General features: G+C 35.0%; 1 protein-coding gene across 2 annotated transcripts in view; it reads left to right on the forward strand.

Moving 5' to 3' along the window:
* The window catches only part of LOC106876847 (peroxidase-like protein), a 57,381-nt gene extending 41,692 nt beyond the window's left edge, over nucleotides 1–15,689 (forward strand). For both annotated transcript variants that reach the window (XM_089348065.1, XM_089348066.1), the window contains 5 exons: nucleotides 246–676; nucleotides 3,053–3,345; nucleotides 6,434–6,603; nucleotides 11,216–11,318; nucleotides 14,987–15,689. In XM_089348065.1, coding sequence (XP_089204191.1) covers nucleotides 246–676; nucleotides 3,053–3,345; nucleotides 6,434–6,603; nucleotides 11,216–11,318; nucleotides 14,987–15,254 — 1,265 coding nt within the window. In that variant the 3' untranslated portion in view covers nucleotides 15,255–15,689. The remainder of the gene's footprint in view (nucleotides 1–245; nucleotides 677–3,052; nucleotides 3,346–6,433; nucleotides 6,604–11,215; nucleotides 11,319–14,986) is intronic.
* The last annotated feature ends 253 nt before the right edge of the window (nucleotides 15,690–15,942 follow it).

The following is a 15,942-nucleotide window of genomic DNA, read 5'->3' on the forward strand; positions in this document are numbered from 1 at the left end:
GAACCACAAAATTAATTTTGTGGTTCAGAACCTAGCAGCTCTTTCTAGCGTAAGGAATCCCATGAGTGGATTCCTCTTATGTATATAAATATACACTGTACCTTATGAGTAATTCATAGTCTCTGGACTAAACTTTTATACGCTAGCCCACTTGGAGGTGAAAATTTTATTAATTTCTATTTCCCTTTGATATGATTAATTATATAAATATATATATGTCTATATGTATATATTCTTGACTTTAGGAGATCGACGTGTGAATGAACAAATGGGATTGGCCAGCCTTCATACTATATTTCTGAGAGAACATAATAGAATTGCACGCCAGTTCAATTCGATGAAATTAGGTTGGAATGACGAGAGAGTTTTCCAAGAAACAAAGCGTATAATCTCTGCAATGATTCAACACATCAACTATCGAGAATTCCTACCCGCCATACTTAACAGGCAGTTTATAAACTTCCTAAACCTGAACGGGCCTCGTCGTGGGTACCACGATATTTATGATTCAACAGTCGATGCTACAATACGAAATGGGTTTTCTACGGCGGCTTTTCGGTTTGGCCATTCAATGGTTCGTTCTTTCTTCAGCAAGTTATCAGCAGGCTTCAATTCAGCTTTCGGCTCACCAACCTTACTCAAAACTATGTATGGCAAAACTGAGGGAATTCTTCAGGTATGAGCACTCAGCAGTTGTTTTCCTTTTGTATATATGTTTTGTTATATACGATTTAATTTTTTTTTTTTTTTTTTGCTTGTCGCCTGCAGTTGGCACATAGCAAGAAATTCCGATTAGCTTTGGAATTAGTTATCAGCTTTTAAAATGGTTCTAGATTAGCTCTTACTGTGCAGCGCGTAGGTAAGCGTTCAGTTGACCAATATCTTGTGGGTATTGGTCAACGACAATTCACTGCAGAAGTCCATTGTATATGAGTGTGTGTGTGTGTGTGTGTGTGTGTGTGTGTGTGTGTGTGTGTGTGTGTGTATGTGTGTGTGTGTGTGTGTGTGTGTGTGTGTGTGTGTGTGTGTGTGTGTAGATTAATACAGGTAATATAAACATAAAGAGAAAAGAGAATACTTTATTGAGAAAGAAACATATTTATCGGGATAACTTCCTAACTTGTTACTACGGGTTTCATGTTTCCGATCTTTGGGTGATAGGAATAAATAAAACAAGAAGAAAATAAAAACTATATGTAAAATCAGTATAACAAAATCATGCAGAGAATATCCTTAAAAAGTATTGAATGTTTTGATTGAATATAGAAAAACTGCTACATCTTGTTCCCTGAAGTATCCAATATGAAAAAAATTCCATAAAGAAAAAGTAGTTATGAAAAGAATGAATGGCATTAAGAATAATTTATAATAATAATAATAATAATAATAATACTCCGGATGGTGCTTGAAAAATAAGGGATGTTACCTTAGTTCACTGGTAGTGAACAGCTGACACCGTAGTACATCTCCAGCGTTAGAAGCTGTGCAAAGACAATATTATAATGATAATAATAATATTAATAATAATAATAATAATAATAATAATAATAATAATAATAATAATAATAATAACAATATTAACCCTTTCTAGTATAGGTACAAAGCTTGTAATTTTGTGAGGCGTGGTAATGGGGTCAAGTTGATTACATCGACCCTAGTGCTCAACTGGTTCTTATTCTATCAACTCTGAAAAGACGAAAGGTAAATTTGATCTGAGCGGAATTTGAACTCGAAACATGAAGACGGACGGACGTGCTGACGATTCTGATAATAATAGATGTAAAAATATACACTTGTATAGGGAAATGACATGTGGCTGTAAAAACTATCAAATAAAGAATGGATGCGGTTTAATTGTAACATAAAACATAAAAAATGCAATTTGTGAATAGAAAAATGCGAAGTATAAAATATGCTAAGTTCTTAAGAAATAATTGTACGATAAAAATGTTTGTTGGAAATTTCGTTTGCGTTGGGAAAAGGTGCTACTGGTGCTTTTGTTGTTGTTGTTTATGTAAATATACTGAATTTAAAAATGCGATTCAATTGTACATAAAATATAACAATGGAAATTCATGAAAGGGAAGCAAGTATATTTAAATGCATATTTTTTTTAAGTACGAAGAGCTCACTTGAGTTAAAAACAAAAAAGAGATCATTTATATTCTGTGATTAGATGTACATATGCGTGTATATTTCTGTGTTCGTGCCTAGGTTTCTCTTGCTAGTGTAAACCGATGTATTGAGTTGCTTTCCTTCACGTCAATGCTCAACCAATCGAAATACAGGATTCAACCAAATGTTCCAAATTTACCTGATAGGTCAGACGATCAATCATTAAAGATTAACGTGTGAAGCCTATAAAAGGCTAGTCAACTCTAATATTCCATAATAGAAGTTGATCTCTCTACACTCACAAAGCTATAAGACGTTGCCCTCATATTTACATATATATTTATAACTAACATTGGTATATATTAAACACATTTCTGGAAGCTGGTACGTAAATATTAATAACTTGTAGTCACACGGTATCTCGTTATGCAACTATAATATGCTACTAAGGAATTAAACGTTTTTATAAGTCAATATTAAACGTTACAAAGGCGGCTAGCTGGCAGAATCGTTAGCACGCCGGGCTAAATGCTTAGCGGTATTTTGTCTGCCGTTACGTTCTGAGTTCAAATTCCGCCGAGGTCGAATTTGCTTTTAATCCTTTCGGGATTAATTAAATAAAATACCAGTTACGCATTAGGTCCATGTAATCGACTTAATCTCTTTGTTTGTCCTTGTTTGTCTCCTTTATGTTCAGCCCCCGCTGTGGGCAATAAAGAAATGAATATTGAAAGTTACAATGCTTGGAGACAGTGTGTGACGAGATGTATAGTTGATTTTTCCAGGCATCTCTAACGATGTTTAGAGACAGTCGTGTGATTTTTCGACGGCTTCACACTTTTGATCTGGCCATTATTTATTATCATTGGTATATGTTTGTGCTTTATGTAATCTGTAAAAAAAAAAAACATTTTTAATTTCTTAAATATATTTTCAGAACCAGCGTGAATCTGTCGACGCATTCGTTCGTGGGTTAGTTTCTGATTCCGCTCAGAATGCTGACCGTTTTATGAGTAAGCAATTAACAGACCATCTATTTGAAGATACTTTTGGTAATAGCCTCGATCTTGCTTCATTCAACATTCAACGAGGACGAGATCATGGCATCCCTCCTTACAATGTTTGGAGACAGTGGTGTGATTTCTCGACGGCTTCGCACTTTGGTACTGGACCAGGTGGTCTTATTGACCATTCTTTTGATTCGGCCAACAAATTAAAGAGCATTTACTCGTGAGGCCCTGTATTATTTGCTTATCATTCGTATTGTTGTTTTTGTGGTATTGTTGCTTCCATTGCTTTATTATTAATATGGTGGTCTTGCATATGTATATTGTCATCTGTATATATATGAGTACATATGTGTGTGTGTATATGCTTGTACATTCATGAGGTCAGTTCCCAAACAGGCGTTTCGTTTAAAGGCGGCAAGCTGCCAGAAACCTTAGCGCGCCGGGCGAAATGCTTAGCGGTATTTCATCTGCCGCTACGTTCTGAGTTCAAATTCCGCCGAGATCGACTTTGCCTTTCATCCTTTCGGAGTCGATTAAATAAGTACCAGTTACACACTGGGGTCGGTATGATCGACTTAATCTGTTTGTCTGTCCCTTGTGGGCAGTAAAGAAATAAGACGTTTCGTTCTATTTTCAAGACGGTGCAATCTATTGTATGTTTCTTTAGCTCATCTAAACCATCTTATCTTCAGATTAAGCCATCTTCAACAGAACAGTGAAGCACTTCAACAAAACACTAATACACAACTAGGCAAGAGAACAACTACTTACCACTTACAGCAAATTACAAATATTAAGACGGTGTATATAATATGGTATAACCCATCACATAAGACCAATGTGAAAAATAAAACAATGTCACAGGAAAATTCCATCTTATTAAGAAATATTTACTGAATCAGCACAAGCTGCAACAGTTTTCAAAAATGTATGTAAACGTTCAGCTTCAGCTTCGGGCAGAACATGTTTGGTGTTATCAAAACCATGGTATAACAAGAGCATTGAGAAAGGCTGCTTCAAAATTCAGTGATCTTCTTCTTCTTCTTCTTCTTCTTCTTCTGCTGCTGCTGCTGCTGCTGTTGTTGTTGTTGTTGTTGTTGTTGTTGTTGTTGTTGTTGTTGTTGTTGTTGTTGTTTGGGGGCGGGGATGAGAGAGGCCTTGAAAAATCAACTATACCCTCATCACTTCAGAAAACATCTGAACCAGCTATAGAGAGTTCACAGATCATTCATTGGAAGAATCAACTCCAACCGACACAACGGTTTGCTTTATTCACGCTCTTGTGAAACAGCACATCTCTCTAAATAATTATCAAGGACGTGAAAAATTAACGAAAAAATATGAACATTACATAAACAATTCAGGACAGAATACTGGTGTTTTTTTTTATTGGGTCATGCTACTGGGGAAGTTTATAGGAACACGCTACACGATTCAATGGCCCATTTTAATGCAAAAGCATGATAGTTAATTTTAAATTGCTATGTTACGCTTTTAATAAACTTAAAGTAAAACACTTCAGAAATATGTTGTATAATGAATTGCGCTTGGTTTCATGGATTATCTACCTCGCTTGAAACATCAAATGTTTTTTAAAACTTCATACTTTTATACGTATTTCCTATCAATACTGTGATGGGTACAGTCTACCAGCTTATGCTAGCAGCAAAAACAATTTAGAGTCTAGTTTTGTTATCTCCGTGTTTTTCTCCTTGTTTTCTCCGTATTCTTTCTGTTGAAGAGCGTAACTCGAAACGTTAAAGATTTTCTGTATTCCCGAGCGTTAAACTAATACATCCTTTTGTTGTCTACACCACCTGTCCTCGTCTGTTGTTGTTGTTTTCGTAAATTCTCCCATATGTATATATATGTATATATATATATATATATATATATATATATATATATATATATATATATATATATATATATATATATATATATATATATATATATATATATACATTATATTTTATATACTTCTAATATAAAAATGTACTCTGCACGTATAAGCTTTTGTACGATAAAACGATCAATTACATAGATACATACATACATACATACATGCATGCATACATACATACATACACAGACAGACAGACAGACAGACAGACAGATAGATAGATAGATAGATAGATAGATAGATAGATAGATAGATAGATAGATAGATAGATAGATAGATAGATATTTTGTAGAAGCAGCGAAATATTATGTTAGTATCGTAAATTTAGCAAAGAACTCAAAAAATATTATACACAGTATTGCAAAAACAGTTAATTGTCTTTGATACAAGGGAAAAGGCTCAGATTATTCATAGAGAAAAATAAATATATATGTTCTAAATATTTATTATTCCTTGGAAAAGTTTCTGGCAAAATGACGGCGTGTCGTATGCACGTCTCCAGAAGAAGTAACAATACGTCTAATAATTCAAATATTGGCCAAGTTATTTAACAGACCCGTAGTAACGGGAATTTTAAAATGAATCTGACAGGAATTTATCAAGACAACTGAAACTTCGTTTTATTCTATTACTGCTACATTATGTGTAAAATTGTACACGAAAGAGAACAATTTTCAAAATCAATAACTAAAGGTACATTAAATATTATGTTTATAGACAGAGATCCAACGAGAATATTATCTTAGCGTATTCTCTTTCACCAAGAATTTAGAGACATACGAAATAACCGTATTTCATAAAATTGTATATATATATATATATATATATATATATAATTTTGACAGAATATCAGAGAAAACAAATGTTGGCTGAATAATTATTAGCAGAATATGTACATTAAAACCTGAGATCCCAGAGCAATTTCACTTAAGTTATAACTCTGTGTGTGTGTCTGTGTGTGTGTGTGTGTGTGTGTGTGTGTGTCTGTGTGTGTGTCTGTGTGCGCGCGCGCGTGTATGCGTGTGTGTAACGCGCGTGTAACCAAGCAACATTAAAATGATATTCAATATTTCAGCAAAAATAGTGAAGCATAAGTGTGAAGGTGTTCTTGTATATAAAAGAAAAGTTGAATAGTTTAGTGACAAACAGAAAGATAGGTCGGTCGCCTGACAGATTAGACAGATAGGTGTAACAATGATTTCTAACAGAGGCACAAAGGCTCGAATTTCAAGGAGGGCAAGCTCACTATTTGAGCTCGGCAAAATTTGAACTCAGAACGTAGAAAATCATAATTAAATACTACAAGTCGTTTTATCGTTTCTACATTCCACCACTTTGTCGTTGCACATATACAAAACATGACCACGTTTTAGGTTTTTCAATGTTGTTTCTACTTCTTTCTCAGACACCCGGATGATATTGATCTCTTCAGTGGAGGACTGTCAGAGAATCCAATACGTGGTGGTATTGTTGGACCCACCTTTGCCTGTATCATTGGACGTCAATTTAATCTGATCAAAGTTGGTGATCGCTTTTGGTACGAAAGAAATGACCCAACTGTCGGATTCACTCTCAGTAAGTTAATCGTAAAGCATTTTCAGCACAACTCAAGCTTCATAAAAATTTTTAGGTTGGTTTATTTATATCATTATTAGATGAAGACTCTCAGATTATTTTGCTGTGTATGATCGAAAGAGACTGCCTTATAGCCAGCAGACTAAGGTGACACTGGTTTACTGATCATGTTTCAAGAACTCTACGGGGAACTCTTGCAGTTCCAAGCAATGCTAATTTCCAGCATGTACTCAAGCACTTGGTCTGTTTGGATTGGGATGTCTCACAAAATTTTACAGGTCTCCGACCCTGCCACTCCTTGTGGTCTTTCATCATACTACGTCTTGCCTCTCTCCAGCCACCACTTTCCACTAATCTTCCATTATTATTATCATTATTATTATTATTATTATTATTATTATTATTATTATTATTATTATTATTATTATTATTAGTTTATATAAAGGACTGGTAACTCAGCAGAAATGTAATAGATAGAGAGGTGAGTTCTTAACTTTTGTATACGATTGCCACAATCCATCACTAAGGTAAACATAGCTGACGTAATCCATCACCACGGCCAACTTAATGACAAAAAGCGCAACTCGAAAGTAACTTATTTATTGGTGCTTTGAACAATATTTCGGCATCTCGCATGCCTTCAACAGGTTCAAAATAAAATAAATGTCAGTCTAATTCATTTTTTAGTTTATATAAAGGACTGGTAACTCAGTAGAAATGTATTATTATTATTATTATTATTATTATTATTATTATTATTATTATTATTATTATTATTATTATTATCATTATTATTATTATAATTATTATTTTCTTCCTCACTTACAGCCTCAGGTTCGTGATTATACCATTTGTCAGCAGTTTCGATTTTATACTGCCGACATATTAACCAATGTAGATATTGGCCAACTCTGTCATGTCTTGATTTATACTCTATGGGTGCTAAAATTTTACACCACTACTTCTGCTCATGATCAGAGATGCACATATCGTCAGCCACCAAGGGACATGCTCAACTGGTTAAACAACTGACAAGCAAATCTGTGGTATTAAGCAGAATATTTGCTGTAGCCCATCTTTTATACCAAGGCAAAACAATGTGCATGATAAAACTTCCAATCAATTAAGATAAGAAGCCATGAGAGCCACTGCCTGGTATTGCATCCGGGCATTTATTATTATTATTATTATTATTATTATTATTATTATTATTATTATTATTATTATTATTATTAAAGCAGCGAGCTGGCAGAATCGTTAGCACGCCGAGCAAAATGCCTAACAGTATTTCGTCTGCCGCTACGTTTTGAGTTCAAATTCCGCCGAGGTCTACTTTGCCTTTCATACTTTCGGGGTCGATGAAATAAGTACCAGTTGAACCCTTGTGGAAAAATCTGAAACCATTATTATTATTATTATTATTGTAAAACTGGCGAATAGGCAGAATCGTTAGAGCGTCGGAAAAAAATATTTCGCGGTATTTGTTCCAGTTTTTTCATGTTCTAAGTTCAACTCCTGCCGGAGTCAACTCTGCCTTTCATCCCTCCAGGGCCGATAAAATAAGCACTACGATCGATATAATCGACTTTCTCATCACCACAAAATTGCTGGCCTTGTGCCAAAACTAGAAAGTTTTATCGTTGCTGCTGCCACTGCAGAGGCGACGAGCTGACAGAATCTTAAGCGACGGAGAAAATACTGTCATCTCTACTTTTCGTACTAGTTCAAGTCTAGGGTCGAAGGTATCGAGGACTACCCTTCCCCTCAAAACTGCTGTCCTTGTGCCTAAATCAGAAGTCATTAATCCTGTTGTTCTTCTTGAGACAACGTCAAAGTACAAATATTGGGTGGTATAGAGCATAAACAACTACTCAGGTGACTTCACTATAAATGTGTGTATGAGTATTATATAATGTTGCGTGATGCAAACCAATATATCAATTTCATAATGTCAAATATTTTCTTATTAATTGCTTTGTTCAGAGAAGTTCAAGTGTTGAACTATGTATAAATGGCATCAAGTTATAAACGACATCTGACCTCATAAGCCAACTATATGGTCCAGAACGTCTCCCTTTTCTTTCTCTCTCTCTCCTTCTTTCTATCTCTCTCCCTTTCTCTCTCTCTCTCTCTCTCTCTTTCTATCGATATCCAGAATGTGTTTCTATAATGCTATCGAAGTTGTTGCGTTGGTGTATACAATGTTCAACTTGTTTATCACATTAATTGATCGGTGTTTGTGCTTATGTATGTGCTTGTGTTGGTGTGTATATGTGCTTTTGTGAAACCTGGCCTAGCGGTTAGGAGGGGTTTGGGTTTACAATAGAAATTCTAATTTTAATTATAACAAACAATACATGTTTATTATCTGTTCTTTGGTATTTAAACATTTTACACTATATTCTTCACATGATGTACTCCAACACTGTCGGATGAAAGTGCATACCAGAATTTTTAAAAATTGAGAACCCTTCATTTAAGGTTTTAGAAAATCTACTTTAATGTTTTAGAGTCTTGAAAAACCTGTCATACATAATTTTATGATAGACTCGCGCACGCACTTACACGCATGCACACACTCATGCACACACACACACACACACACACACACACACACACACACACACACACCCCACAGACTCACACATAGAAGCACGCGTGCTCATGCGCGTGTGTATGTCTGTGTATGTATTTGGGACTTCGGGTTTCGCCTTCGGTTTACTCAACCAAAAAGGTTGAATGTGTTGATAGTGAAACTTGAAACCCAAATTAGCTCATTAACTCGAATTTTACAAAAAATTTGACCTGACCAGCAAATGTTCCTTAATCTTAAACTACGAGGAGATGTTTCAGATTTTGGCACAAGGCCAGCAAATTCGGGTGCTGGGTAAGTCGATTACATTGATCCCAGTGCACAACTGGCACTTATTTTATCGACCCAGAAAGGATGGAAGGCAAAGTCGATAGCGGCGTAATTTGAACTCAGAATGTACGCCGCAATGCCACCAAGTATATTGCCCGTCGTACTAACGACTTTGCCAGCCCGCCTAATATATATATAAGAATCCATAATGTATAAAGATGGAGCTGTCTTCCGCATATGTTTTCAGTACGTATTAAAGCTACATAATTATGCATTCTTTAGCGATCCCACTGACGAGCTACGGATGCCAAATTAATTTATTTGGTCATTAATAGCGAAATATGAGCATGGGATTAACTAATTTTTTTATTTTGTTCACTCTAGTGCCATTAACAGCGTGCTTTGGAATTCTTTCTTCGTGGTTTGGGTTTAACTGCCCTTTTTAGCATGTAAGAAGTCTTGTCAAGAGTCTTTTCTCTGTGTATAAATCTTTATACACTCTTTTATATATATATATATATATATATATATATATATATATATTGAAACGTAGAATTTTATCAATTCAACTTTTAGCAACATCAAAAATAATTGTAATATGGTCAAATGAGGTGATTAGGCAAACATATTTAAAAATTAGTTTATGTTTGAATGAGCAATCAGGAAAAAAAAACAACTCGAAGTTTCCTGCACATTGGATATAAGCATAATGTTTACTATTGTTTACCAACAATATATAGCATCGAGCTCAGTCGTGGGCAAACGGCGACCCGCGGGACTTTTTGATTGACGCACCTGCGAAAATTACTTCAAATTTTTTTTAGTAGTGATAGGTCATGTCTCAAGCAGCTGATTCTTGATAGAGATTGCCTGCACCTGATCCAGTTTTCCATATGGAAATGTTCGTTAAATACATGTATAACATCGAGGAGTGAGATTCATTGATTATTTTATTAGATGAACTAACGACATATTTCAAAAATAGAAAGTTGGTTCTGGTTATTTTCAATGCTTTTACAATTGGAAATACCTGTAGTAGGATTAAATTAGGGGATCAGGACAATAAGGTATTAAGGGTATAATTTTTGGGCCATGCAGGCAACGGCGACAACTCCAAGTATTTCTGAATTTACTGGATTTTGCTGGCGTAAGTATAGACTTCGATATTGCTTGCTCAGTCAAATAACATTAGCTAACCCCTTAATCATTTTATTAAAAACGGTATTTACTCCTATTGGGGCTATTTCCGATGCTGAAAACAGACAGTTGACAACCACGTTTTTATTACTTAAATATGTGGTTAGCAACACTTTCCAATTTGCTTTCTTTCTCTGTGCGTGTGTATGTGTGTGTGTTTGTGTGTGCGCGCGCGCGTTGTGTGTGTGCGCGCGCTTGTATGTATGTGCTTATGTATGTGTATGTACATAGTCTTGTAAACAAGTAGTGCTATATCCAATTCCTATAGGCAAATATGCAGTCATTTTTCAAGATCCAATTGTTGATTATGTGTGTATGTGTGTATGTGTGTGTGTGTGTGTATAATTTATACATATATGTATATGTATATATATATACATATTCTAGATAGTATTATAATTACACACATACGTACATAAGTTCATACATTCATACATACATGCATACATACATACATACATACATACATACATACATACATACATACATACATATGTGTATATGTGTGCATTAGTACTTAATGTCTTATTTCTCTCTACTCTTTTTCTATAGATCAATTGGATCAAATACGACAAACATCGTTGTCAGCAATTATCTGCACCAACACTAACATTTCGAGAATACAACCTAATTCATTTCTTCTTTCGAATGGCAAGTAAGTATTTTTTTTTCTGAGTAAACGCATTCGCGCAGATACATGCACACACACACAACTAAATATATACCTGAACACATATATAACATACAAATACAATAACACTCATACACATACATATTTACATGCATATATTTCCCCTCGCTCACATGTCCTTGCCTTCTCTTCTTGCTCCCTTTCCCTCCACTTTTCACTTCACTGTGTCCCTGTCATTTTTTCTCGCCCCTCCTTAATTCTTTTGTCCCCCTGCCTCTACCTCTCTCTCTTCTCTTCCCACGTGACCGGTGTTCGGCCAAGCCTGATCTTTCTTTCTTAGCCGGCCGTTGTGCGTCTAACATCGTTATTCCTCCCTGTGCCTGTGAAATCTTGTATCCCTGCTGTAAGGCCTTATTTCCACACATGCCAGCTTAATTTAATACGTCCTTAGTCGAAAGACATCTGTTGTTATGTCCTGTTATTATTTTTATTATATTATTTTTATTGTATTTGTGTAACATTGTTCGATTTTTAACCGTCCTTGGTTTTGTATACATTCGCTGCTTTCTTCCAAGGAATTTAATGGTCTTAGCTTAGTTTTTCCTTGGAGCTGGCCAGATTGGAGCAATCTCGAGTATAACCAGCCGAAATTGCAAGGATAATCTGGATCTCGACTGAGGAAAGAAAACTCCGAATGACCCCGTCCTTGTTTTCTTTGTATCGTCTATCTGGATGTTTTGTCCCTTTCTTGTATCACCTAACTGTCTGGATGTTTTGCGTTCTTGTCCCATTCTGTATTATATATATATCTATATCTATATATATATATATATATATATATATATATATATATATATATATATATATATATATATATATATATATATATATATATATATATATATATATATATATATATATGTAGAATTCACGAAAAAACAAAAGACGAAGACAGGTGGTGTAGACAACAAACAGATGAATTAGTTTAACGCTCGGGAAGTGAAAAAGTCTTTAACGTTTCGAGCCTACTCTCTTCCACAGAAAAGAACACAGAAAGAAACAAGGAGAGAAAATAAAGAATGTGTAGTGGCTAGCGATCTATCATGGCGAATATATATATATATATATATATATATATATATATATAATGATGATAATAATAATAATAATAATTGCTGGTAGGGACACCGTATTTCATTATTTAACCCTAATATACCACCAGTGTTTTCTACTATAGCCTCGGGCCGACCAAAGCTTTGCGAGTGGATTGCTGAAACAAGTAAAAGAGATAAAAGAGTGAATATACATACATACACACACACACACACACATATATATATATATATATATATATATATATATATATATATATTTGCATGTATATATGTATGTAGCAGTGAGAGAGTAGGAGAGAGAGAAAGAGAGCTTACAACTACTTGGTTTCGGATTTCGCCTTCACCTCTGCGCCACTTTGGGTAGGCGTTTTCTATAGTGATCTCGAGTTTAACAGTTCAATGAGTGAAAATTGACAGACGAAAACTGTACACAAATTCTATCGTGTGTGTGTGTGTGTGTGTGTGTGTGTGTGTGTGTGTGTGTGTGTGTGTGTGTGTGTGTGTGTGTGTGTGTGTGTGTGTGTGTGTGTGTGTGTGTGTGTGTGTGTGTGTGTGTGTGTGTGTTCCTATAAATAACATATAAATACACACATATGAAACAAATACGTAGTATGCATAAACGCAAATTATCAAGGGATCCATTTTAGCTAAAATACAAAACTCCAAGTTTAGAAACCGAGCACAGTACACTGTCATTTACATAATTTTAGAAAGATGGATATTTATTCCTGTTCCACTTGAAGTTTATATCTGAATTCGTTAGACTATCTGATTTGTTAGATGGCCTATCTTTTATTGCCTCAAAGCTGTGGCTATTCATGATTATTACTAAACACTTAGTAACATAACTAAGTGTAAATCCATAATCTGGGTAGACATATTATAGATTTCGAAGCAGTAGCCATGAAAGTTCGCTTCATCATTGATTTTAAATAAAATTCCCACATCCACTTATTGACTTTAACAACACAGTATCGTTTGTTTTCACTCTCAAACAATTATATCACACTTGTTGTGTTTGCTTTTGCCGGAAGTTTTTATTGAAGTGTATAAATGTACTCAACTTCAGAAATATTTTTTTATATATTTATCCAAGGCCATCTTTCTTGAGGAGGGCAATATATATTGTTTTCGTAACGTCATGCTGTCTTGATAGCATTTGGAAGATACACTGAGGATAACTTGTGTAATTTCTTCCACAAGTCTATAAAATCTTTTCTATTCTAGGCACAAGGCCCGAAATTTTTGGTGAGGGGGCCAGTCGATTAGATTGACCCCAGTACGCAACTGGTACTTAATTTATCGACCACGAAATGAAAAGGCAAAGTCGACCTCGGTGGAATTTGAACTCAGAACGTAAAGACAGGCGAAATACCACTAAGCATTGTGCCCGGCGTGCTAACGTTTCTGCAGCTCACCGTCTTTCAAATCTGTAATAATAGCCGAAATTTTCTGTTACACTTTGGCTGTTTCATGGCTTTACAGAAGATTTTTTTTTAACGATTTTGTCCCAAACAAGAGTTGAAGCCACTATAACGTAAGACTCTACAAATAAAAAAGAAGGGTGGAGCACTACAAATTCAAAAGATGACAAGGAAGCTTAAAGAACTGAATATCATAGACCAGAGGAAAACAAGTCGGTGGTAAATGTCCCAGAGAGAAAGTAGTTTGAGGAAAGAAGCTATTTTGTAGGTTTCCCTTGCTTTTGGTTTGCAAAACAAAACGTTGAAATGCGACGTACTTTTGTGGTCTCAAGTTTGAGAGAAGTTATATTCCATGCCAACATTGGTATAGTTCTCAAGTTTTCTCTTTTTCTAGTTTTGTCAAACCTAAATGATCTTTGTCATCTATCAGGGTGGTTTACATTGCGTAATTTCATTATCACGTGCACTAGACGATGCTTCAAAGTTGTAGCAGCTGTCAACGAAAAACATGGGATTGTACAATATTAATATTGCATAACTTATGCTCATTTGTTTACAATACTGACATGACAGAAGCTGGTCGTTTCTCCCATTTTCATATAAAATGTTATGTCGCTTTTTTTTAAAATTGTTCTCCAACTTCGGTTTAAAATTGTTTAAGTTACATATATTCTGCAGTCATCTTTATCGGATTATTTATTTACGAAGTTATTTACTCTTTTACTCTTTTACATGTTTCAGCCATAAGGCTGTGGCCATGCCGGAGCACTGAGTTGAAGAATAGTTATCATAGTGACAGTATGATGATGCAAGCAGTTTATTTGCGTTTTGACAGGCTTTACCATGCTAACTTTTGGCTAGTTCTTTTTCAATTGGCATTACAAAATTTGGGATAATAGTCGCTATTTGTATAGGTCATTTGTCAGATAGCGGTAGATGATAATGTAGGATCTTTCGCTATAACTTCGGTGGGTTCGTTTCAGCAGTTGTTTAATCGCATCATATTCGCCGATAGAATTATCTCGGGCTGAGCTTCAAAATACATGTTGATTTAAATGGAAAGAAATGCCATGATTTATATATTGTGTTTCGTTGTTTTAGTGTTTGTTTTTTTAAATCTTTTTTTTTTTCTTTAATTTTTATTGTTTTTAAGCAATCGTCTTGTAAGTTGCGACTCTTTACCCAAATTCGATCTGAGTGCTTGGGGTCAATGTGAACCAGGAAGATGGGGAAACTGGAGCCCGTGGAGTGCTTGTGTACGTGGTCGCCAGAGATCTCAACGTCAGTGCAACAGCGCCCCGCCACCAAAAGGATGCGGATGTGAGGGGCCAAATACTCGTTTCCAGAGATGTTCTGGTCGAAGATGCAGAAGATTAGTGCGTTTCAACAACCGAAGTTTCTGGGTGTGGGGAAGATGTTAAACAACGAAACATTCTAAATTCTATCACTTTTCTGTTTTGTTTTTGTTTTTTGTTGGTTTTTTTTTTGTTGTTTTTTATTTCCTGTTACCTAATTCTTCAACTTATAATTATTCGGACTGTGAAATTAGTAAAATCGGTAGAGCGATGAACGAAAAGCTTTCTGGTATTTAGTCACTCAATTATATTTTCCAAGTCAAATCCCATCGAATCTGACATTACCTTCCATCTTTACGAGGGCGATGAAATGCCTACAGCTACTCAAGTACTATGGTTGATTTCATCGACTGAGCTCTCCTTCACAATATATGACTTTGCGTTAATTTTAGAAATTACTATTAAAAGATTTTTACTATTATAGAATATCATTCTTTTTAATCATGTATGCTCCCCAATGACTGGAGCACTTGTGGTCAATAAAAGAAATCATCATCATCATCATTATTATTATTTTAATTATCATCACCATCATCATCATTATCATCGTTGTTGTCGTCGTCGTCATTATTTATTTATTCATTTTATCATTATTCATTTACGCTTCCTTTTTCTCGCTATTGCATTCAGTCCCACTTGATAGCTTCTTCCCAGGCACTACTGAAGTGTAGAGGTAAGTCCAACAGCGACGGCAATCAACAATTATATAAAACAAATATGTAATTTTAGAATCGCAGATACCAGGAGAAAACTG

The sequence above is a fragment of the Octopus bimaculoides genome, chromosome 2 (assembly GCF_046866305.1).
Source record: "Octopus bimaculoides isolate indiv1 chromosome 2, ASM4686630v1, whole genome shotgun sequence".
NCBI classification, from domain to species: Eukaryota; Metazoa; Mollusca; class Cephalopoda; order Octopoda; family Octopodidae; genus Octopus; species Octopus bimaculoides.